At 38.9% G+C, this 24399-nt stretch overlaps 1 protein-coding gene across 2 annotated transcripts in view; it reads left to right on the top strand.

Moving 5' to 3' along the window:
• Positions 1-24399, top strand: part of ZNRF2 (zinc and ring finger 2) — a 93138-nt gene that overhangs the window by 20454 nt on the left and 48285 nt on the right. For both annotated transcript variants that reach the window (XR_015696372.1, XM_087712925.1), the window contains exon 2: positions 22466-22561. Coding sequence is in view for 1 of the 2 variants with exons in the window: in XM_087712925.1 (XP_087569051.1) it covers positions 22466-22561 (96 nt within the window). In the remaining variant the exon portion in view is untranslated. The remainder of the gene's footprint in view (positions 1-22465; positions 22562-24399) is intronic.

Genomic DNA, 24399 nt, shown 5'->3' with positions numbered 1-24399 from the left:
ATTAAGGAAATAAAGAGAAGACTAATTCCACAAATGGCAAAAGAAATAAGACTGTATGCCTTCTGGAAGGATACAGGTTGATATATGAAAGTTGATAATAAAAAAGTAGCTAAGTTTGGTGATTAGTAAGTAGGAATTTAGTAATTTTTAGATTGCTTTGTTAAATAAATAGTTGATAATGGTAACAAGGTACATATTTATGTTGGCTGGAGATGAGGAAGTTGGATATAAGTAGTAAATGATTTTGTTAACAAATATTAATGATAACAATGAAATGATTAGCGATATAGTTAATTATATGTGTGTGTGTGTGTGTGTGTGTGTGTACTGGTTTAACATAAGGAATTTGGATATAAATTGCACAGTGACTTGGAAAAAAGGCTTAGAAATTTTGTTAACTAATTCTTATTTTGAATATGTTGTAAAGGTGTAATGTTATTTGATACATGAAAATTGATAACAAAAAATTAACTAAATCTTATTAGTAAGTAATAATTTAGTAACTTTTAGATTGTTATGTTAAATAAATAATGGATAATGACAATAAGGTACACATATGCGTTGGCTTTATGAGAAGAAAGTGGATATAAACAGTAAAAGATTTTCATAAATGATTTTGTTAACAAATATTAATGACAATAATAATGAAAGGATAGTTAATAATATATATATGTACTGGTTTAATATAAGGAATTTGGATATAAATTGCAAACAGTGACTTGGGAAAAAAGGCTTAGAAATTATGCTAATTAATCCTTATTTTGAATATGTTATAGAGGTGTAATGTTATTGGATATATTAAAGTTGATAACAAAAAACTAAGTTATAATTAGTAAGTAGTAACTTAGTAACTTTTAGATTGTTATGTTAAATAAATAATTGATAATTGCAATAAGATACACATGTGTTGGTTTGATGAGAAGAAAATGGATATAAACAGTAAAGGATCTTCTGTTAACCAATATTAACTATAACAACTAATAATGGAATGATAATGATAAGGGATACCGTTAAATATATATGTATGTATGTATGTATGTATGTGTGTGTGTGTGTGTGTGTATATATATATATATATATATATATATATATATATATATATATATATATATATATATATATATATATATATATATATATATATATATATATATATATATATGTTTTCTGAGGTTTTCGCGGGTGTTACTATGTAGGTCTCTAGTTGTTCGGGTTTTCTCCCGCGTAGAATTGGATATGTCTTTGCGACGTTTCGACGAAGTCACATTCGTCATCTTCAGGCTGCTGCTGACTACTTCAGGTTTGGTGTTTCCAGGAGTAGTGGAAACACCAAACCTGAAGTAGTCAGCAGCAGCCTGAAGATGACGAATGTGACTTCGTCGAAACGTCGCAAAGACATATCCAATTCTACGCGGGAGAAAACCCGAACAACTAGAGACCTACATATATATATATATATATATATATATATATATATATATATATATATATATATATATATATATATGTATGTGTGTATATATATATGTATATATATATATATATATATATATATATATATATATATATATATATATATATATATATATATATATATATATATATATATATATATACACACATACATATATATATATATATATATATATATATATATATACACACATACATATATATATGTACTACCATAACAAAAGGAACTGGACATAAATTGTAAACAGTGACTTGGAAAAAAAAGGGCTGAGAAACTTTGTCAACTAATCTTTATTTAGAATATGTTATAAAGGCTTAAGATTATTGGATGATTTTTGTAATAACTAATGAAATGCCATCAGGTGGTTGTGTTTTTAACTGGATTATTTTAGGCAAAAGGATACTAAAACAACTTCAGTCAAATGAGAACTATGCTATGTTGATAGTAAGATTCATTAAGAATCTTTGATATCTGATATGAATATAATTAATGATTGCGGAAGATATGTACGAAAGCTAATTGTAACCAATTGACACACTTTCTACAAGATGTAATGTAAGATGATGGGGTTTTTTGTGTTGTTTGTATAATAAAAATTTAAAAAAATTGCAAAAAACCCATATCTTCCTCCTCACTTTCCCCACAACAAAAACTCTATGAGGTGAGTTGGGCTGAGAGAGAGTAAGTGGCCCAAGGTCACCAGTTTATTTTCATAGCTAAGACAGAAATTCATTTCCTTCTATCTGCTTGAGCATTCTTGATCCTACATTTCTCTTTTTTGATTAAACTGCCAATTTCTGTTGCTGTTTTTATAATTTTTCCCTAATTTGAAAAAAATGCAGTAAAGCAAACTACCATATTTTCCAGAGTATAAGACGCACTTCCCTCCCTAAAAGAGAGTGAAACTTTGGGTGTGTCTTATACACTAAATCTAGCCCCGCCTACCTGCCGGCTCCCACCTATCAGCCTCCATGCATCGCATTTTAGTCCTGTTCCAGGTTGCAGGGATTGCTACAGACCATCTCCCACTCTGAGGCTTTTTGTCCTCTGTGCTTTGCATTTTCAGCCTCTGAATGCTACATTTGAGACCCGTTCAAGGCTGCGGGGATTGCCAGAGCACGTTGCCGCTGATCTCCACCTCCATCCACCGTGTTTTCAGCTTCTGACCATTGCGTTTTACGCCACCACACAACCCATTTTTGGGCTCTGTGCATCATGTTTTTGGGCAGTGATTAACAGTGATGTGCTTCAGCATTCCCCGCAGCCTTGAATCTGGAGTTTCAAACAGAGTTTGGAGGCTGAAAATGCGAGGGGCGGAGGGTAAAATGTCAGCCTGGAACAGCTTTTCTCACTGCTTTTCTCACTGGAGCTCCTTGCGACAATCAGCTGTGTTTTTGAAGCTGCCTATCAGCCCCAACAAGGCACGCACTCACAACAGTGAACTAATGTACTGAAGCTTAGCAGACTGTTTGCTAAGGACACTAGCCAGATGAATACCGATGGATGCTGGTAGGCAGAGGAATATTTTTTTTTCTTATTTTCCTCCCCCAAAACTAAGATACATCTTATACTCCAGAGTGTCATATACTGTAATTTTTTCCCCTTAAGTTGGTCAAGCATCCAATATTGATTTTTCTGAAATAGCAAAACTTGCCATCACTCCAGGGGTGGGTTTCAACTGGTACGGATAGGTATGGCTGTACCAGATGGTGAAATTTAGCATGCCTTCCCATACCCGTTGGTTAGGAGGTCCCGTACTGGAATGCTCCCTCCCCTGGTTTGCTCTTTCACTCACCCTGCCCATCCTCACCATGCTGCCGAAAAGTTCTCAGAAGAAGAACCAGAAGAAGAACAGGTGAGTGGCTGGGGTGGGAAGGATGTTGGGGAAGAGGCAGAGGGGCTGCTAGGAGAGAGTGCATGTGCACAGGCTCTGGGTTTTAAAAAACGTCTGAGTGAATCCAGGAAGAGGCAAAGGGGCTGGAAGATACTATAGGACACACGCTTCCAACCCCTCTGTCTCTTCCCTCTTCCTGGATTCACTCAGACGTTTTGAAAACTCACAGCCTGTGCACAGCACTCACACTTCCAACCCTTCCTCTTCCTGGATTCACTCGGATGTTTTGAAAACTCACAGCCTGTGAACATGCACACACTCTTCCACTCTTTTAAAAAAGTGAATCCAGGAAGAGGGAAGAGGCAGTTTGTGTGTGGAAGTGTGTGCATGTGCACAGGCTGTGAGTTTTTCAAACTCCGAGTGAATCCAGGAAGAGGGAAGAGGCAGAGGGGCTGGAAGTGTGTGTGTAAGGTGGTCAGTAATGTTGAAGACTGGCAAGGACAACCATATTTCCTCTGTAAGTAGCTGTTTTATTGTTTTGTGTACTTATTCTTATTTAAGCAGTAAGTGCACAAAATAATAAATTTACTTTTTTTATAACTTCTTTTTGTGGCAAAGAATTCAGTGACATCGACTTGGCCATTCCTACCCAGTCACATGACTGCCAAGCTACTCCCACCCAATCACATGACCACCAAGCCACTCCCACAAAACAGGCCACACCTACAGAATAGGTCCTAAAAAAATTGAAACCACTGCATCACTCCCTAATTGAAATAATCTAATTTTAGTTTTTAGCGTGGATATGCTCTCCAGTCACTGTTTGGAATGCACAGGGATATGAATATGGCACCTATGCTACATGTTAAATATTGTTCTGTGTTCTCAGGATGGGCAAATACACTTTTGGTATTCAGATTTAAAGTGCTGCATAGTCCTGGTATCTAGTATTTTTGCTCTTTCATGGGATTATGAAAGTATAAGAAATAGGGCATTCTTCCTTGGTTTTCCCGTTTTCAGAATATGATGAATCGCTCTGTTGGAGAAACCCAAATATATAGAAGCCTAAGAAAGAAGTTCTAGTTCTGTAAAATATGTAGAAAAAATATTTTCTTAAAACAGGTAATATAATAGGAATTTAATAGGGAGAGGAGAATAATCATTTTTGTAAATACACAAAGACATTGGAATGGAATTTCTGAAACATTTATCTTGTAGAATCATACTTTGGCTTTCTTAGTAACTTCAGTGTGTTATATGGAGATGTATATTATAGTATTAAGTATAGTACTTTAATAATCTGCTGGAAATTATCATACAAAATCGGGAGGGTAGTGTTATCCTAAAATAGTATCTAATTGGCGATCTTACCTATTTGAATAGGCATTGCTGTCTATTATGATATAGGTTTTTCCGATTCTCTCTGAGCTTATGCTTCCTAAGTTACAATTTTGACTGAGACTGCAAAATGCTTGAGAGTGAGCATGAATGAAATTGACTCACGATACTGCCAGTTTATTTGTTATTTGATTTATTTATGGTGGTGGGGTGCGTGGGTTGGTGCTTTTCATTTTTTGCTAATGGGAAATTAATATCAATTACCAACAGTCTTAATAGAATATCTGTGTTGCTATAATAGCTGCCCAGCCTTTTTATAAATTTGTGTGTGCTACTTCCAGACAGGACACCTTAATTAGACCTACTGTATTTTTTGGCGTATAAGACGCACCTTTTTCCCTCAAAAAAGAGGCTGAAAATCTGGGTCTTATACACTGAATATAGCATTTTGGGCCAACTGAAACCCTGCCCCCTTTGCAAAAATGGCTGTGCATAGCCTTTAGGAAGCTTCCAGAATGCTCCTGGGGAGGGCAAAGATGAGTGAAAAACAGGCTGTTTTTTTGCTGCCCCAGCCCACAGGAGCACTCTATAAGCCGCCTAAAGGCTATGCATGCCCCCCTCTTTTTTTTCTTTTTTTTTTTTTACAAAAAACGGGCCTTTTTTTTGAGAAAAATGGACCATTTTTGGGAGGTTTGCAGTGCAAAACCTTTTTTTTTTAATTTGCCTTTTCAAAATCCTGGTGCGTCTTATACTCTGAAAAATATGGTACTTGTGATTGCCTTAAGTATAACCTGGAATTTCCACTTTAATGATTTTGTGAAAGGATAATTTTAATTTTAAACAATAGTAATCTCTATTGTGGTACAAGTTGTGTAAATATAAATGTTCTGTGCTTAAAAATATTTTTACAAGGTTTGTTCAAAATAAAAAAGACAAAAGTTTTTTGGCATTGGCTAAACAAAGGTAAGAACATATTCTATAATCTATTCCGTACCAGGGGTTGAAAATAAATGGAAGAATGAAAATACTCAGGAGTTTGTACTATTTGAAAATATAGATTGTCACCACAACATTCTGTTATCTTTGTGAAAGTACAATAGCTAGGTGCTTCAGTCACTATCCTGAAAATATAGAGTGGATCAGAATTTCATCTGTAATTCACATATATTTTCCTTTCATATAGATATTTGTTTTAATGTTTATTGCATGTGGAAGATTATATCTGAAAAAAAAATCAGGAATAGCCACATGCCTTGTGAGTTAATCTATCTTTAGGGCAGAAAAAGTTAATTCAAAATCTTCAGGGCTCTTTAAAGTAGTGGGAAGTCAGGTAGATCTCTGAAGTTATTACTTGGCGGTAGCAATGGTAATGGTCTAATAAAACTTAGCAGTAATTTATTTTAGCCTTTAGGCTTATACACTTCATTCCAAACCATTTTGCTGGAAGCCATTATATAAATGAACATTACTATTCAAAAGGAGGTGACATACGAACCTTATAATACCCAGTAGGTTGACGGTTTTATAATTATAGGCAATATTATAGAAATATAGAATATCTGTAGCTATTTAAAAGATATTTTCTTTTTATTAGAAAAGATATGTGCTATAGTATTTTTTATATGTGTTTACAATATTATGAACTATTTTCACATATAATTCTATGAAATTGGGGGAAAATGTGGTTCACATTTTATTGAAAAGTAGGTAGATAATATTTATATAAATCAATTACCAGATTGAAATGTAAATATTTTATAAAAATCTAAAAGCTTTATAGTGAATTTAAAATATATTATTAATAATATAATTAAATTTGAATTTTAGAGAAATATTATACAATCTACTTTGTATCTAAATAAATCATTTTCAGATTAATTCTAAGATGCACTACTATTTCAATTCCCAGAATAATAATATTTATCCCAGTAATTGTTTATCATCAATAATTTATAAGATAATATTTAATTATGAACCATTATGGATTAGAATCCTTCGAATAGATTTGTTCTGTCTCTGAAATTTGGGTTTCTCTAAACAAATTTTTTTCAGTATTACATCTTGTCTGATTCTTTAAAATTAAAAATATATTCTCAGATTATATAGAAACGTTTGCTAATTATTAATTGATGATATATTACTGTATTAGTTCTTTTTATTTGAATAAAGCTTTTAAGGTAGTAAATTGATATACGATCACTTTTTTATGAAACACCCAATGATACTTCAAAAGCTTTTATTAAATATTATATGACTTATAAAATTTTCAGTTTCCTTTTCGCTTTGTTTTCTAGCTTTACCTGCCCTTTTTTCTGCGGTGTTTCAAATATATCCTTTTTTAATGCTTTTATAGAAAATATCAGTATAGAGAGATTGATCACTATTCATAAAACTTTGCTTTCTTTATATATTTAAAAGCATGCAAAGCAACACATTAAAGTCAAATATAACATCAACCCCTTCAAACACATTCACTCACAGTATAAATTTTTAATTTAAAGCATCACAGAACAATTGTTTCTTTAAGTTTCATGTATTTGCAGCTGTACAACATATAGTATAACTTAACAAATGTTTAAAATAGTATTAAACAGTATAGCAAAATCAATGGGGAAGCCAGATTCACTTAACAACCGTGTTACTAACTTAACAAACTGTAATGATTTACTTAACAACTTCTGTAAGAAAGGTCATAAAATGGAGCAAAATTCATTTAATAATTGTCTTGCTTAGCAATAGAAATTTTAAGCTCAATTCTGACTACCTGTATTTATTTGATAGACTTGTATAGCTGCCCAATTTGCAAAAGTGATTCTGGGATATCCTATAATTGACTAGAAACATGTAAATGAAAGTACTTGATGTAAGATATAACAAACTCCCAGAACAGAAAAAAATAGAATAATCAAGGCTGACAACATTTCAAGGTATTTTAGATGATTCTATAGCATAACCCAATGCCCAGGGAAGAATCAGATTTTCATGGGCTAAATAACACCAACAGATTATGGCAGGGGACGTCTGAACCTCATTCCCTAACACAGGCATTGTGACAGAGAAGGTATGACTCCTGGGTCCCACTAGTTTTGTAGAAAGGATTCAATGTATGCCCATTCTGCCAGATGCCATGGGACAAGCAGAGGTAATTGGAAATAGGGAATGCTAAATATCCTGTCCCTATGTATGGTGGCTGTTGTGGCTCGATAGGAGCCTTTGGAGCTGCTATCAGTGAGTGGTTTCAGGATGCTCCCGGGAGAAGATAACAAGCAGTTAAGGCTCTCCTCCTGTGGATAAAAGACTGATGGTGCCACGCCTTAGTTGCAGAAGTCAATGTTCGTCGTTCTCCGTTCATGTGTAACCATTGAGAGAAGCCTTTAGCCAAGTGTCTGGATTCACGAAACTCTGTTTGGTATTTAGTTTGAGTGAAGACTTTTTGTAAGAGCCGTTTATCTATGTTTATTCTGGGCTTGCAGCCAGCTTGAGCCGGGACTGATAAAGACATTCCTTTTACAAGCTTTGTGTGGCTGTAGTTTCTGAACGGGCTAAGTGGGGGCCAGAACAGGTGGCTATACAAGTGATGAATTGAATTTCACTTGGAAGCTTATAGGTAGAATGTAGCTTGCAATAGGGAGCCAATGCAGCCTCCATTACATAGGCATATTGAAGTATACCCATTGTTTTCTTAACCACTGCATACTGGATGAATTGCATTTTCTGGGGCAGTTTTAAAGATAGCTTCAGGTAGAGCATGCTGCTGTTCTGACCTAAGCTTCCTGATACAATAAAAAGCACATGATTAGGTCCAAAACCCTCTTTTTATTACAAAGTCTGTGAATTACGTATTTTTCGGAGTATAAGACGCACCAAGGTTTTGAAGAGGCAGATTTTTTAAAAAAGTAGGTAGGTAGATAAAGGGAGAGCGAGAGAGAGAAATAGAGGGAGAGAGAAATACAATAGATAGGTAGGGAGAGAGTGTGTGTGTGTGTGTGTAGATAGGGAGGTAGAGGGATAGAGAGAGATAGAGAAATACAGTAGGTAGGGAAAGAGAGAGTAGGTAGGTATGTAGGTAGAGGGATAGAGAGAGAGAAATAGAAAGAAATACAGTAGATAGGTAGGGAGAGAGTGTATGCCTAGGTAGGTAGGTAGGTAGGTAGAGGGATAGAGAGAGAAATAAAAAGAGTTAGAGAGAGAAATACAGTAGATAGATAGGGAGTGTGTGTGTGTGTGTAGCAGGGGTGGGTTCCTGCCAGTTCTAACCTCTTTTATAGAAAAGGTTCCACAAATCTACAGTGCCGTTTAGAACCGGTTCCAGCTCCCTCCCCCTGCCCATCCGCACATCATCAAGATGAAGAGCGAGAGGAGGAATTCTGGGAGTTGAAGTCCACAAGTCTTAAAGCTGTCAAGTTTGAACACCCCTGGGATTTTTCCCCTAAAGGGTTAGGGGTGCAAGAGTCTTGTAACTTGACAGTTTAAGACTTGCACATTTCAATGCCAGAGTTTTTGAGCCAACATTTTGGTTGCTAAGCAAGAGCATTGTTAAGTGAGTGTCACCACATTTTACAAGTTGGCCACACCCACCCAGTCACATGGCTGGCAAGCCACTCCCACACGGTCACATGGCCAGCAAGCCACTCCCACAAAGCAGATTACACCTAAAGAAGAGGTTCTAAAAAAATTTGAAATCCACTACTAGTGTGTAGGTAGGTAGGTAGTGGGATAGAGAGAGAAATAGAAAGAGATAGAGAAATACAGTAGATAGGTAGGGAGAGAGAGAGAGTGAGTAGGTAGGTAGGTAGGTAGGTAGGTAGGTAGGTAGGTAAGTAGCTAGATGTTTCCAGGTGTATCTATCCATGTGCTGGAGAAGGAAATTGCTGATAATCTGCAGCACCTTAAGACTTTGTTTCTGCTGGTACAGCAGAGCAATGTAATTCTCATCAATCAAGTAAAGAGCTTTCCAAAAAGAAAAAAAAAGTTTTTGCATTCTGCAAACCTCCCAAAAACGGCCCCTTTTTTTCGAAAACAGGCCCGTTTTTCTTTTTTAAAAAAAGGCATGAATAGCCTTATGGAGGCTTATAATGCTGCTGGCGGCTAGGGGGGCACAAAACTGCACATTCTCCTAGGCGCTGCTTGGAGTGTCCAAGCATGGGTTAACTTCAGCTTGCTGCCCAAGGAACTGAGTTTAATTTTGATTGTAGCTCCGCCTCTTGGTTGCCTCAGAGGCTCAGTTTCAAAAAACTCAGTCGCCCTACAGGACGTCTTTCCTGGGGCTCCAGTCCTTGTGCAGCAAGCTGGACCCCAATTTATTATTTTATTAGTGATATTGTAGCTCCTTTTCCTTAGAACAGTTAGTTTAGATTGCAGATAGTTTTTCCTTGTGATTCTGCCTTTCTGTTAAATACGTCTGCCTCACATCGCGCAGACAGGCTCCCTGGGGTGCTCTCAGCCCAGACACCACCTTGGGCTACTTCTAAGTCGGGATTCCACCAGGAGCAAAGGTCTCAGTGAGTACTGGGGAGGCAGCCAGGCAGCTAGAGCCCCCCTGAGCCCCTGACAGGAGCGTTAGGCTTCATGCAAGCCCGATGATGCTCCAGGCGCGCAGTGCGAACGGCCGCCATTTTAAACAGTCCATTTTGGCACGCTTTCGCTCCCAGGCTCCAGACCTTGCCACACAGCCTGTTTTTAACCAGTGGATCGCTGCGGAGGGCCGCCATAAGCTCGGAGCCTCGTGTTGTGTGGCCACGCAGGCTCTTGCCCTCCTTTTGCTCAAGCAGCTGCAGGGAACCCGGGGGCCAAACCCCCCCGCCTACCTGCCTTCAGTGCAGATCCGCCGGCGTGAGGCTGTCCCTTCAGCCAGCTCCAGCCTCCCTCTCCTCTCTTCAAGGGTGGCGAGGGTCCAAATCTCTATGGGGAGATCATTCCAGAGGGCCGGAGCAGCCACAGAGAAGGCCCTCCTCCGAGTGGTCGACAGCCGGCATTGGCCGGCAGATGGAATTAGGAGAAGGCCTAATCTGTGGGATCTAATGGGTCTATGGGAGGTGATTGGCAGAAGGCGGTCTCTCAAATACCCAGGTCCAATACCATGTAGGGCTTTATAAGTGACGACTAGCACCTTGAAGCACATCCGGAGACCAATAGGCAGCCAGTGCAGCTGCGGAGGATAGGTGTAACCTGGGTGTACCGAGGCGCACCCACGATCGCTCGCGCGGCTGCATTCTGGACATACTGAAGTCTCCAAACACTCTTCAAGGGCTGCCCCATGTAGAGCGCATTGCAGTAGTCCAGTCTTGAGGTCACAAAGACGTGAGTGACTGTTGTAAGAGCCTCCCGGTTCAGGTAGAGATGCAATTGGTGCACCAGGCGAACCTGGGCAAATGCCCCCTTGGTCACAGCCGACAAATGGTGATCTAAAGTCAGCTATGGATCCAGGAGGACTCCCAAATTGCGAACCCTGTCTGAGGGGCATATAATTTCACCCCCCAGCCTGAGAGATGGAATACCTGGCCAATTTGTGGGAGGGAAAAACACAAGCCACTCGATCTTGTCAGGATTGAGAGCCAGCTTGTTCACCCCCATCCAGACCCTAACATCCTCCAGGCACTGACACATCACGTCAACCGCTTCACTGAGTTGGCACGGGGCGGACAGATACAATTGAGTATCGTCTGCATACTGGTGGTATTTTATCCCGTGCCGTCGGATGGCCCTCGGTGATGAGGCTGCCTGGCAAAATAAGCAGGGCCAGAGCTGGCGAGAATGCACGGAGAAACAACTCTAGGTACCTGGAGAGGTGGAACAAGAGGCAGCTCCTGGCCCTTGTTGGTTCAGCTGATCTGCAGGACTGCGATTAAGGGGACAAATTAGATCCAAGCTGAACTTGGGGTGACGCTTTACCCACATTGCTGATCCCGCCTTTTTGCCAAGTTGTGCCGCATGCCCCCTCCCACGCACAGATGACACTTAGCATCAATGCTGGCTGCTGGAGTCATGCTGGTGGAGCAGAAAGAGTCCAAGCCTCCAGAGATGACCAGGGAAGGGAAGGAGCCACTGTTCTAAGTACTGCCTCAGGGATCATTGTCAGTGATTGTGAGGAGACACATGGTTGGGTGTGTGGTTTTGGTTGTTCCTGGCCCGGAGGGCAGAACGGAATACGTTTTCTCCTTTAATATTGCCTCCTCCTTGGCCACGGTGGGTGGGGTACAGTTTCAACTCAGACCTGTGGGCTTCTGAATTGATATACCCAGAAGTGAGGTAGAACACCCTCCCTTTAGTTTTGTTTTTTTGCCGTGTTTTTATTTGGGTCAAACTGTGTTCGATCAATTTACACATCTGTTGTGCCTTCCCACTCCATCCCACTGTGTCTTTGCTTGCCCTTGGCTGCTGCTGGACATTGTTGCCCCCCTCTTCCGCTTCGTCCTGTGCTGGCCATGCTCACCCATCCACTCAGGCCGATGGTGATCTTCTCTAGGGCTTATTTTTGGGTGATGGCTTATATCATGCACACACTTAAAAATCAGGCTAGAGCTTATTTTCTGTTTAGGTCTTATTTTCGGAGAAACGATAGTATTGCTATAACATTATTTATCGTTATTATCCTTCTTGCTCCGCCCTCTTATTGGGATGGGGATGATGATGATGATGATCCTATGTTGCCTTGTATGTACACTGAGAGAATCTGCATCAGAGACAAATTCCTTGTATGTCTAATCATACTTGGTCAATTAATAAATTATTCTATTCTATTCCATTCCCTTTCCTTTCATTTCATGTATTGCTTCTGTGTGGGATAGAGCAAAGTTAGAAAGCAGTAAGAGCTAGAATTAGAATTAATGTTATAACTTTTCTTATTTAGCTGAGAAAATGAGGAAAGTACACACATACAATATTCAAGCATATTATGGTTTAGGAAAATTTGCTGTATTATCATTTTTTTTTTCTTTTTGCAGTCAGGAGTTCCATTTCTTACTTAGTGGTATTTCTTTTAATTTTTCATTTTATACACTCCTTCATATACATGTCGGTAATTAACAGAATGTCAGAATCAAAGCAATGCTTGCACACAATTTTTCTTAAACAGAAATTCTGCTAGGCAATTTCAAAAAAAGTAGGATGAACCCTGACACAGTGAAAAAAAGTAAATGCTGATTCTTTCCACTTCTTTCTATTGAACTTTCTGTATCCAAAGTCGAGTGGAGTTTACTTATTAGTAAATAATAGTCAGAAAATTGGAAAGCCAGTTAGATTATACATTTAGACTTTAGATTCATTTCTCCTTCAAGTTTATTTTTGCATTCAACGTTTATAGTAATCAATACATTATGACTTTTATTGCTTCTTTTTCAAAATCATGCTGTTATTTACATTTTACTTTTTATTCATAAAAATTGCTATAGGATAATTCAAATATTGTGATACCATTGGATTGGTCATACATGTTTATTGTTCTTGGTTGTTGGTGAACCATCAATCTAGAATTGATCCTGTGGACCATCCATTGCTATCAGTGCTTCCTCAAAGGCTATCTCCTCCCATATATTTTGCTTTCTTCCCCCTTGATATTTTACTTACCATATTTTTTGGACTATAAGACACACCTTCGCCCCCAAAAAAGAGGGTGAAAATGTGGTTGCATCTTATACACTGAATGTAGCCCCACCGACCCACAGGCCCCCACCCTTTGGCCTCTGCCTCCCAGCAATTCACCTCCTTGCAGCAAATGGGGAAAATGGAGCTTGCGGAGGCAGCAAGAGGCTATGCAATCCCTGCAGACTGAAACAGCTGATGATTGGGAGGCCCATGCTGAAATTGAAAGTGAAACTTGCTGTTTGCTGCAGGAGACAAATTGCTGGGAGACAGAGGCAGATTTTTTTTCTTGGGCTAATCAGGTTGTTAGCTGCAAGGAGGTAAGTCAATAATTATAAATGCCTATAGAATGTTCAAATTACTAATTTTTTAAAGACTGCTTTATTATTGTTCTAGACAACTTAACAAAATGAAGAAGCTTTTTAAAATAAATGTTTGATCTGAAGAGGCCCAATGCGATTGTATCTTCTTTTAAATAGCAGAGAATAACGTATACTTCCAGAAAGCCACATAAATTTTAACAGCTTCTGTACAAATATAGTCTGAAATGTAACAGTGTCCTGTTGTCTAATTAGACCCTGACATAGTCATGTTTGGAGTAGATCTATTTAAATAATTGGGAGGAGTTAGCGTAACTACATTTAAGAAAACTTTCTGGCATTAATATACTGCCATAACGTACATTTCTCCAATTCTTTGGTATTTCTATGGGTCAGGCACACATGCACAGAAATACACCACAAACTGTATATTGTCTATACTTTTTGCTGTTTGTTGCAAGGAGGCAAATTGCTGGGAGGCAGAGGCAGATTTTTCCCCCCTTGCTTTCCTCCCCAAAAGATAGGTGCGTCTTATACTTCGGAGTGTCTTATACTCCGAAAAATACGGTAATCATTTTCTGAAGCATGTCTGTTTTGGAAACATGCAAACATTTAAATTTGATTAAGTGAGCTGTGAACAGAAAACTTAAGAAACAGACCAGATTTGCTCTTAAGCTTTCTTTTTTATTTAAATCTGATTAATTATGATAAAAAGACTACTTAAATCATTATAAAAAAGCCTTTAGAGGGTAAGATGCAGAAGTGCTGAAGAAAGCGTAAAACAACAGAATAGTTGTGTCCCAGTTGAAGTTTGGAATCCTCTCCACCCCTCCAAAATTTCTTCTCTTTAAAATATTACCCTGGCCTATTCCTATCTTTGACCTTTTACTACTTCTCTACAAGATCAAAGTATATGTTATGATCTTAACCTCTTTCCCTTATTTATCCATGTGTAGCTTGCTAATCATTTCCTGTGTTTTGTAACAGATGTAGAATTCAAAAGAGAACAGAAATGGGTTAAAGGGAGGCAGGGTCCTGATTCTATGAGGCAAATAAAGATTTATACTTTTGGCATTTATTTGGACAATAGTGTGTCTTGGCATAACAATAGTAATTACATAGAATTTGTTTTGGTGATTTCTTTCAGGTTGTTTCTGTTCCACAATCTTTCTTCACGCAGATCTGTACCTTGTATTCTGTAGATCTGTTTGTTGATGCAAAATTCCAGACAAATTGCCTTATGTAGGGAAAGATTGGGGAAGAGTTAGAAAGCTGTTAAGTCACTTTTCCTTATCCAGAACTGGGATTAAAATAATTCTCGCAAACAAGGAAATGAATTGCTCATAAAAAGCTAGAGTGTTTCAAAGATTATTTTTACTGTGGTTACAGATATATCACATGAGTCAAAAATAAGATGGTTCACTTCAGTGTTGTGGTATAAAAACTTTGAGCTAGTTTCACAGTGGTGCGCAATCCTTATGTACTTATGCCCTATCTATAAAAATAATTCTCAAGAAACTTAAATCTTAGGAGAATTCTGTGAATATATTGACATCAAATACTACATATTAAATTATCTGGATCTGTTAAGCTTATTTAATCATTTGATTGGCTTTGTCACATATTGGATCTTTAGGATATCAAAAACAAATATCATTTATCTTTGCTAAATAAAATGCAAAGACACCGTGTTTAACAATGACTCCATCATTTATACAGTCCCACAATATCTAGTCTTTAATTCAAGATATTTTCTTCAGTAAGAAACATCCCTTCCAATCAATCAAAACAATTTTACTTACATATAAACTGTGGCATGTTACCATTTAGTATGCATGTGTTGCTATTTCATGATATTAGGTTTGGTTATTGATGGTGGTATTAATTAGATACAAAATATATTTATTGTAAATGGTCCTTGAGGGTAGATGAGACCCTGGAGGTTTTCACTTGAGGGTTTGGTGATTTTATTCCGTATATGTAATTTACGTCCATGAATTTCTTAATTTATCTTAGTTATTTTATTTTCAGTTTGCTGGTATAAAACTTGTAGCTTTTAAATGAAAATAGTAATTATGAAATCCTCCCAGATGATAACTGAAATGCCATATATACTTCATAGAAGCCCAACTGTGGGTAACTCAATATTTAAATATTTAACCAAAATACCCTGAAAAATGCACCACTTAGGGATAATCCAATCTTTTCTTCATATATTTTTTTATGTTTTAATTTTCACAATTGACATCCATGGCTGGCAACATAGGTGGCATGTGATCATATATTCTTAATCTATCCTCTAGCTGAAAGATGAAATGAAAAATACTGGTGTTGTGATTGTATTCACATCAAAGGGTTATACAAACATTTTAAATTGGATTGTCAAGCTTAGTTTTAATTATGAAAAAGAGTATGATTTTTATTTAAAACTAATATATTATCTTTTTAAAACCTGAAGTTATTAAATAAAAACCTCAGCTTTTAAGTATTAAAAATTACAAACATTTCTGTAAATTTATCTGGTTATACATCTCCCTAAAAACAGAGAAACTTATTTTGAAGTTCTGTAGAGACTCAGTATATATTATTGAGTGAGGAGATAACTTGCTGTAGGTTAACAGTTTTTTTTCTAATTGAAAAAAACCTTTATCTTCATACCCAATATATATATAACATTTTTATCTAAATATGAAAGCAAAATCCAAATTGCAGTAGTAATGTACAGTGAGGGGAAAAATATTTGATCTGCTGATTTTGTACATTTGCCCACTGACAAAGAAATGATCAGTCTGTAATTTTAATGGTAGGTTTATTTTAATAGTGAGAGACAGAATAACAACACAAAAATCCAGAAAAACGTATTTCAAAATCGTTATAAATCAGCAAAATTTCTGCCATCTCCCATGCATCTTTTATACAGGTAATGAGCTGAGATTAGGAGCACTCTCTTAAAGGGAGTGCTCCTAATCTCAGCTTGTATAAAAGACACCTGTCCTCAGAAGCAATTAATGAAGATTCCAAACTCTCCACCATGGCCAAGACCAAAGAGCTGTCCAAGGTTGCCAGAGACAAGATTATAGAACTACACAATGCTGGGCTAGGCTACAAGACTATCACCAAGCAACTTGGTAAGAAGTTGACAACAGTTGGTGCAATAATTTGCAAATGGAAGAAACCCAAAATAACTGTCAATCTCCCTCGGTTTGGGGCTCCATTTAAGATCTCACCTGGTGGAAGTTCATGAGAATGGTGAGGAATTAATCCAGAATTACATAGGAGAATCTTGTCAATGATCTCAAGACATCTGGGACCATATCACCAAGAAAACAATTGGTAAATACACTACACTGTGAAGGACTGAAATCCTGCAGCACCCGCAAGGTCCTCCTGCTCAAGAAAGCACATATACAGGCCTGTCTGATGTTTGTCAATGAACATCTGAATGATTCAGAGGAGTATTGGGTGAAAGTGTTGTGGTCAGCTGAGACTCTTTGGCATCAACTCAACTCGCCATTGCTTATGACCCCAAGAACACCATCACCACCGTCAAACAAGCTGGTGGAAAGATTATGCTTTGGGGGTGTTTTTCTGCTAAGGAGGCAGGACAACTTCACCGCATCAAATGGATGATGGACAGACCCATGTACCATCATATCTTGGGTGAGAACCTTCAGCCAGGGCATTGAAAATGGGTCGAGGATAGTTATTCCAGCATGACAATGACCCAAAACACATGGCCAAAGAAACAAAGGAGTGGCTCAAGAAGAAGCACATTAAGGTCCTGGAGTGGCCTAGCCAGTCTCCAGACCTTAATCCCAAATCTGTGGAGGGAGTGGAAGGTTCAAATTGCCAAACGTCAGCCTCGAAGCCTTAATGACTTGGAGAGGATTTGCAAAGAGGAGTGGAACAAAATACCTCCTGAGATGTGTGCAAACCTGGTGGTCAACTACAAGAGATGTCTTACCCCTGTAATTGCCAACAACGGTTTTTCCACCAAGTACTAAGTCATGTTTTGCGAAGGGGTCAAATACTTATTTCACTCATTAAAATGAAAATCAATTTATAATTTTTTTGAAATGCATTTTTTTGGATTTTTGTTGTTGGTATTCTATCTCTCACTGTTAAAATAAACCTACCATTAAAATAACAGACTCTCTGTTGGCAAACATACAAAATCAGCAGGGAATAAAATACTTTCCCACCTCACTGTACATGTATAAGATCCACGTTGACCATGCATATCGTTTAAAAGCAATACATCAGGCCAGGGACAGCTATAGTGTGTATGTGGGAGGACCAAAGTCAGTCGGTCTATCTCATATGCCACCCATTTAACCAAAGCTGGCTAGCTGGTTAACAATAAAAACACCAATATAAAAATGAAAAAGTAGAGACTTAAATTTGAATTAAAATTGATCAAGATAGAAAGGAATGGAGGAGATAAGATTCTTGTCTGAACTATTAGCTATCTTTAGAATGACATGCTGCCATTGAGACCCCAATCCAGTTGGCAAAGCCATGTCTTCAGGCCCTTTCAGAAGGGTGGGTTTGGATCTCACCTTGAAGGGTACAATGTTCCTGAAGTGGGAGCTCTGGCAGAAAAGACATTTCCTGGAAAGGAATTCTTTGACCAATGGGGTCTGCTGCATGGTCCTTCTGCCAAGATGTGTGGGATGGGCTAGTCCCAATAGGGTGACATGGTTCTTCAGATAAAATGCGCCATGTCATAAAGGGCTTTAAACATGCTAATCAATATCTTGAAATGAACCTGGAAGCAAACTGGCAATCCACTCTAATAAATGTTGTTTATAATATATTTACCATTATATTGGCTGAATGTATAAGGAAGTGCATTCCCAAATTGATACACACAGATCATACAGGCTATTTTTAAAAGAGAGAGATGATGGACAATAGTACTGTAGAAGTATTTTAAACACATTAGCAATAGCACTTAGACTTATATACTGCATCGCAGTGCTTTATAGCTCCCTTTAAGCCAGTTATGGCTAACCTTTTTTCCATCGCTTGCCAAAAGCGGGGGGAGCACAGGGGGATTGTGCACGATCGTGCCCGCACCCAAAATGTTATCTGCATGCCCCCCTCCGGGTTGCCTGTAGGGCCGTTTTTTACCCTCCAAAGCCTTCAGGAGGCTTCCCTGAAGCCTCCGGAGTGCAAAAACTGCTCAATGCAAAAACCGGAGGTCCATTCCGGAACTTCCAGTTTGCATGTTGGGTTGTTTTTTGCCCTCCGGAGGCTTCAGAGAAGTCTCTGGAGGGCGAAAAACGGCCTTAAAAGAAGGCTGAAATCAGCCTGGAACTGACAGGGCAATGCCTCGTGTGCTCTAACACAGTGTTTTTCAACCACTGTGCCGCGGCACACTAGTGTGCCGTGACATAGTGTAAGGTGTGCCGTGGGAAAATTACTTTATATATAGTCAATATAGGCACAGAGTTAATTTTTTTAAACATTTTCTAATGGTGGTGTGCCTCGTGATTTTTTTCATGAAAAAAGTGTGCCTTTGCACAAAAAAGGTTGAAGAACACTGCTCTAACAAATGGCTCCGCATGCTACCTGTGGCATGCGTGCCATAGATTCGTCATCACGGCTCTAAGCAGTTTACCTTGTTAGCATATTGCCCCCAACAAACCTAGAAAGAATGGAAGGCTGAGTCAACCTTGAGCCAGTGAAACTCAAACTGCCAAACTGCTGGCAGCCTGCAGTCAGCAGAAGTAGCCTTCAGTATTGCATTCTAACCACTGTGCCACCATGGATGTTAAAATATATCAATATTAAAAAAAAGAAGGCATGAAAAAGTTTTTTTGAAATTTTAATTGTTTACTTTTACTAGGTTTAAACAAAATGAAATCTGGAGAAGTTAAAATATAAGCAGCAAACAACAATGATTGTATTGAATGGAACATTTTTTGCAAATTTCTCAATATGCAAAAGTATAAGGCATATGTGTCTGCTCTCTCTCTTACTATTTGTAATCTCTTTGAAACACGAAGTGAGAAGACAAATAGATCAAAATTCAAAGAGAAGAATATAAGATGTATTATGATATACTGTTAACAATTAGGTATCCATAAAATTCTATATGGTAGCTGATACAAACAATTAAAGTGTCTATGGAGATTTTCAGTCACTCAGGTCATGGTTATCCAAAGTTGCTTTTCTAAGAGGCAACAAGATGTTCTAGTTTTTCTTTGAAGACATTTTGCTTTGCAAGAAACTTCTTCAGCTCTGACTGGATGGTGGGGAACGGAACAATTTATACTCCTTGCAGACAGTCATTTGCATTCTTTTAGCGAGTCATTAAAGTCACGTGGAGTCTCAGATTTTGTACATATTCTCTTAAGTTGACTCAATTGAGATACTTTGGTTCAAAAAATTGTTTTCTTATGATCACCGTTTTGCAGTTAAAGTGTTTCAGTAATGAAAGTTTTATTATATAGATTATGGAAAGAAATAAAATGAGATCTTGAACAATGGGAGAAGTTGGAAAAGGATTTATTGCAACAATAAAAATGAATTTTATGCAAAATGAACTTTATATTTCAAATGATGCTGATTTGATTTTCAGACAAAAACTGCTGGGTTCACAAAACAATCAACATATTTATGTATATAGATTAGGAAAAAAATAACAGTAACACTTAAAATTCTACAAGATTTAAAAGAAAGATAAATTAACATTCTCCAAATTAAGACTGTACAGAGAGCAAGCTTCCTGTTACAGATAACAGAATAGATAAGAGCTCTGAACAGTAGATATTAGTGCTAAAAGGAACAATTATAGCTATTGAACTTCATAGGTAGCTGTGGTATAAAAAATACAAAACAACTTGAAAGGGTGTATAGGTGTATAATAAGACAAAGCTCTTTAAAATCTGGAATTAAGAGCAAGAATAATTCATTATTTGTTTCCAAAATGTATCACCATACCTGGGGAGTCAGGAAGTAAGATTGAATCTGTGCATTGTTAATTATTACTAGTGACTTTGTTTTTAGCTCACTTCCTAACTTTCTTTCTCAGTGCTTTCTCAGAGTATGATTACTTCCTTTTTTTTTGAGGGGTAATGACCATGAAATCTATTTGAAAGCTGTTGTGATATGAAAGGATTGTGACTTGGATTTTTTGCCTGTTGGCTGGAATGGCATCCTTGTTTTTGACAAGCAAAAAAGAGTCAATATGTTGATCTAAGCATAAAGACTTATTTTTTTCCAATAATAATTAAGATACCGTATTTTTTGAGTATAAGACGCACCTGAGTGAGTGTGGTGGGGGATAATTTTCATGGGAGCAGAAGAGGGACTTCTGCTCTGCGCCCGAGACACCCCGTCTTCCTACCTATAGCCATAGCCATTGAAAGCCTGGCTTCCTCACAGCAAGGCCCGATAGAGATGCAGTGCTTCAGTCCTCCTGGACGCTGCCATCTCGTAAACATGGTGCTGGGCTTCCCAGCAAGCCCACTATCCCTTTGCTGCCTCAGTTGGAGCCTGATTCTGCAAGTGGCCTGGGAAAACATGGCGGTCATGACTTGGTTGGCGAAGCAGGTATTGTGCAGGAGGTGTAAGGCAAGGCAGCTAAAAGCTCGGCCTGCCCCTTTTCCAGATGACCTAAGCGGAGGGCAGTTGGCTTTTGCTCCTGGTCCAGGAGGAAAGAGGTGAGTGCGGAGAAGGAGGAGGGTACATGGCTCTGCAATGTGCAGTGGGGAACCGGGGAGGAAAACATTTTCAGGTGACAGTGCTGGCTGTATACCCTGTTTTGGGATTTGGGGAGGGGATCGCAGTGCTGCTGCCCAAAAACGCTTTCCTCCCCAATTTGGGCAGAGGCCAAAAAGTGGCTAACTGTCTGAAAAACACAATTCTAGGTGATGGGTCTCCGAACGCCGAAACCCGCATTTTTATGAGGGCAAGCGGCTCCACGAATTGCATTGGGGAATTAGGCCAACGGGCAGTGGTGGCTGGAAAGGAGAGATGTTTTGCTTTCGGGGCTCCTGCTCAGCTCGGCTCTCAGGGGGGCTTAAGCAGCAACTCCTCACATTGCTGGGGAGTGAAGTCATCATGGCCATTGTCTCCCCTGAGCTGCCTGCCGAGTCTCTGAGGCACCTGCCGCTTGCAGGAGGAGGAGGAGGAGTGGTGTAAAGCAATGCCATTTTAAACCAAAGCCTCTGAATAACTGAGAAAGAGAGCTGCTCTTGGAACCTGCCGAAAACTGCCTTTCTTTCCCAGTTACAATTAGCCACTTTTTATGCCTCTGCCCAAATTGGGGAGGAAAGTGTTTTCAGGCAGCAGCACTGCGATCTCCTTCCCGAATCCAAAAATAGGGCATACAGCCAGCACTGCCACCTGAAAATGTTTTCCTCCCCGGTTCCCCGTTGCACATCACAGAGCCGCCCATCTGGGCCAGGAGAAAAAGCTGACTTCCCTTTATCTGGGTCATCTGGAAAAGGGGCAGGCAGAGCTGCTAACCGCCTTGCCTTAAACCTCCTGTGCAGTGTCCGCTTTGCTAACCATCCCAACCTCTATGCTTCCCCAGGCCGCTTGCAGGTGGGGGCCAGCGGGTGGATGAGCCTACCTTCGAACTATAAGACGCACCCAAATTTTCACCCTCTTTTTGGTGGAAAAAAGGTGCGTCTTTTACTCTGAAAAATACTAAGTAATTAGAATTGAAGTCCTGTGGATGTTATGTTTTTTGTTTTTGTGAATGAAGTTTGTACTTGCCAATGGTATAAACTTTCAATTCCATATATAAACAGTATGTAATCTATCTTAGATATATGAACTATTATAACTGTGAGTAAGTCTCTACTGAAATCACTGCAAGCTCCTATGAAAAAAGAACAACCAAGAAATTAGAGATATAGTTAATAAAGCAAAATGGGATTATTTATGTTTTATTTTTATTTTCAGGATTCAAATGCCCAGTTTGTTCCAAGTTTGTATCTTCAGAGGAAATGGATTTACATCTTGTGATGTGTTTGACAAAACCAAGGATAACCTATAATGGTAAGGGATAAAAGTTCATAATTGAGTTTAATAATTAAATTAATATAATCTTTGCAATTTTAATGTACTTCTTCAGGTTAGATTCTGAATGTAAAGATCTGGTTCCAAAAATTAACATCAATACAGAACATACAGGTGAAAGTCGAAAAATTAGAATATCGTGCAAAAGTTCATTTATTTCAGTAATGCAACTTAAAAGGTGAAATTAATATATGAGATAGACTCATTACATGCAAAGCAAGATAGTTCAAACTGTGATTTGTTATAATTGTGATGATTATGGCTTACAGCTCATGAAAACCCCAAATCCACAATCTCAGAAAATTAGAATATTGTGAAAAGGTGCAATATTCTAGGCTCAAAGTGTCCCATTCTAATCAGCTAACTAAGCCATAACACCTCCAAAGGGTTCCTGAGCCTTTAAATGGTCTCTCAGTCTGGTTCAGTAGGAATCACAATCATGGGAAAGACTGCTGACCTGACAGTTGTGCAGAAAACCATCATTGACACCCTCTATAAAGAGGGAAAGCCTCAAAAGGTAATTGCAAAAAAAGTTGGATGTTCCCAAAGTGCTATATCAAAGCACATTAATAGAAAATTATATGGAAGGGAAAAGTGTGGAAGAAAAAGGTGCACAAGCAGCAGGGATAACTGCAGCCTGGAGAGGATTGTCAGGAAAAGGCCATTCAAAAGTGTTGGGGACTTTCACAAGGAGTGGACTGAAGCTGGAGTCAGTGCAGCAAGAGCCACCACACACAGACGGATCCTGGACATAGGCTTCAAATGTCATATTCCAATCGGACTGAGTCTACACTTATGATGTAATCGGGCCCTTGTGGCTCCTCCCCAGTTTCAGACTCAGTCCAACCTGAACTGGCTGTGAGAATTGATCTCTCCTCAAAATTATTTAATTATATCTTTAATTGGTGAATTTTTCCAAAAAACTTTGTGGTTCCTTTAAATTGGTTCCTTAAATAATCCTTTATTCTACAAATTGGAAGGAAATTCGAAACTGATCTCTGGCTACCTCTCCTCAGCCATCTGATTGCCTGCGGCCACGAGTTCACTTAAGAAGCCTGCCTTACAATCAGATCGGCCAGCTCACAAGCTACGGCTCCACGGCTGTTTCCCCATAGTGCTCCTTCATTCTGGGCACTCGGAGGGACGTGCGACTGGCCATTTCATGCACAGCGGTTCCAGATGAGTCCGGTGGCCATTCTGCAGATTGCCTGGCCATACTTAATATCAGTGGCCATTTTGCGGCTCGGAAAAGCCTCAGAGAAAAAAAATCAGCCATTTTGGACACTTAAAAAAAGGCGCTAACTCTACAGCAGCCGTTGGGAGTGCCCAGCAATGCGGGATCACCCCAGGTGGACTGGATCAGGAGCGCCTGGCCAGCAAACGGATGAGACCGTTGCCTATCTTATTGGGGTGTTGATTTTTGTTTGGGGAAGTGGCTGATCCAGCTATGGATACCAATGCAGGACTAGAGGAGGCAGGGCCATCAGGGGCAAAGAGCAGCAGGAAGAGACAAGTAAACCCAAAGAGTAAACCCAAGGTCTCTAAAGCAACTACCAGGACAGAAGAGCGTAGGCAGAAGGTGCTTGAAAAAGAATTTCAGAGGACCCCAAAACAACAACATAGTCTAACTGCCCAGCCCTCCCTCCCTCCAAGGATCACCAAGTGGCATCTCCAGCTCCATCTGTCCTGCCTCCCATGGGCCCTGACACTCCTCCCCCAGCTATTCAGAAGGGGAATTGTCTTCTTTGGAGTCCTTGTCTTCGATGGAACCTGACAACAGAGGCAATTTCTTTGATGTCACTCTCAATAGGGAACAC

The sequence above is a fragment of the Thamnophis sirtalis genome, unplaced genomic scaffold (assembly GCF_051295495.1).
Source record: "Thamnophis sirtalis isolate CommonGarterSnake01/CBP01778 unplaced genomic scaffold, rThaSir2_p1.2 scaffold_4, whole genome shotgun sequence".
Classification (NCBI taxonomy): domain Eukaryota; kingdom Metazoa; phylum Chordata; class Lepidosauria; order Squamata; family Natricidae; genus Thamnophis; species Thamnophis sirtalis.
Note: the sequence above shows the minus strand (reverse complement) of the source record. Positions and strands in the feature narration are given on the sequence as shown.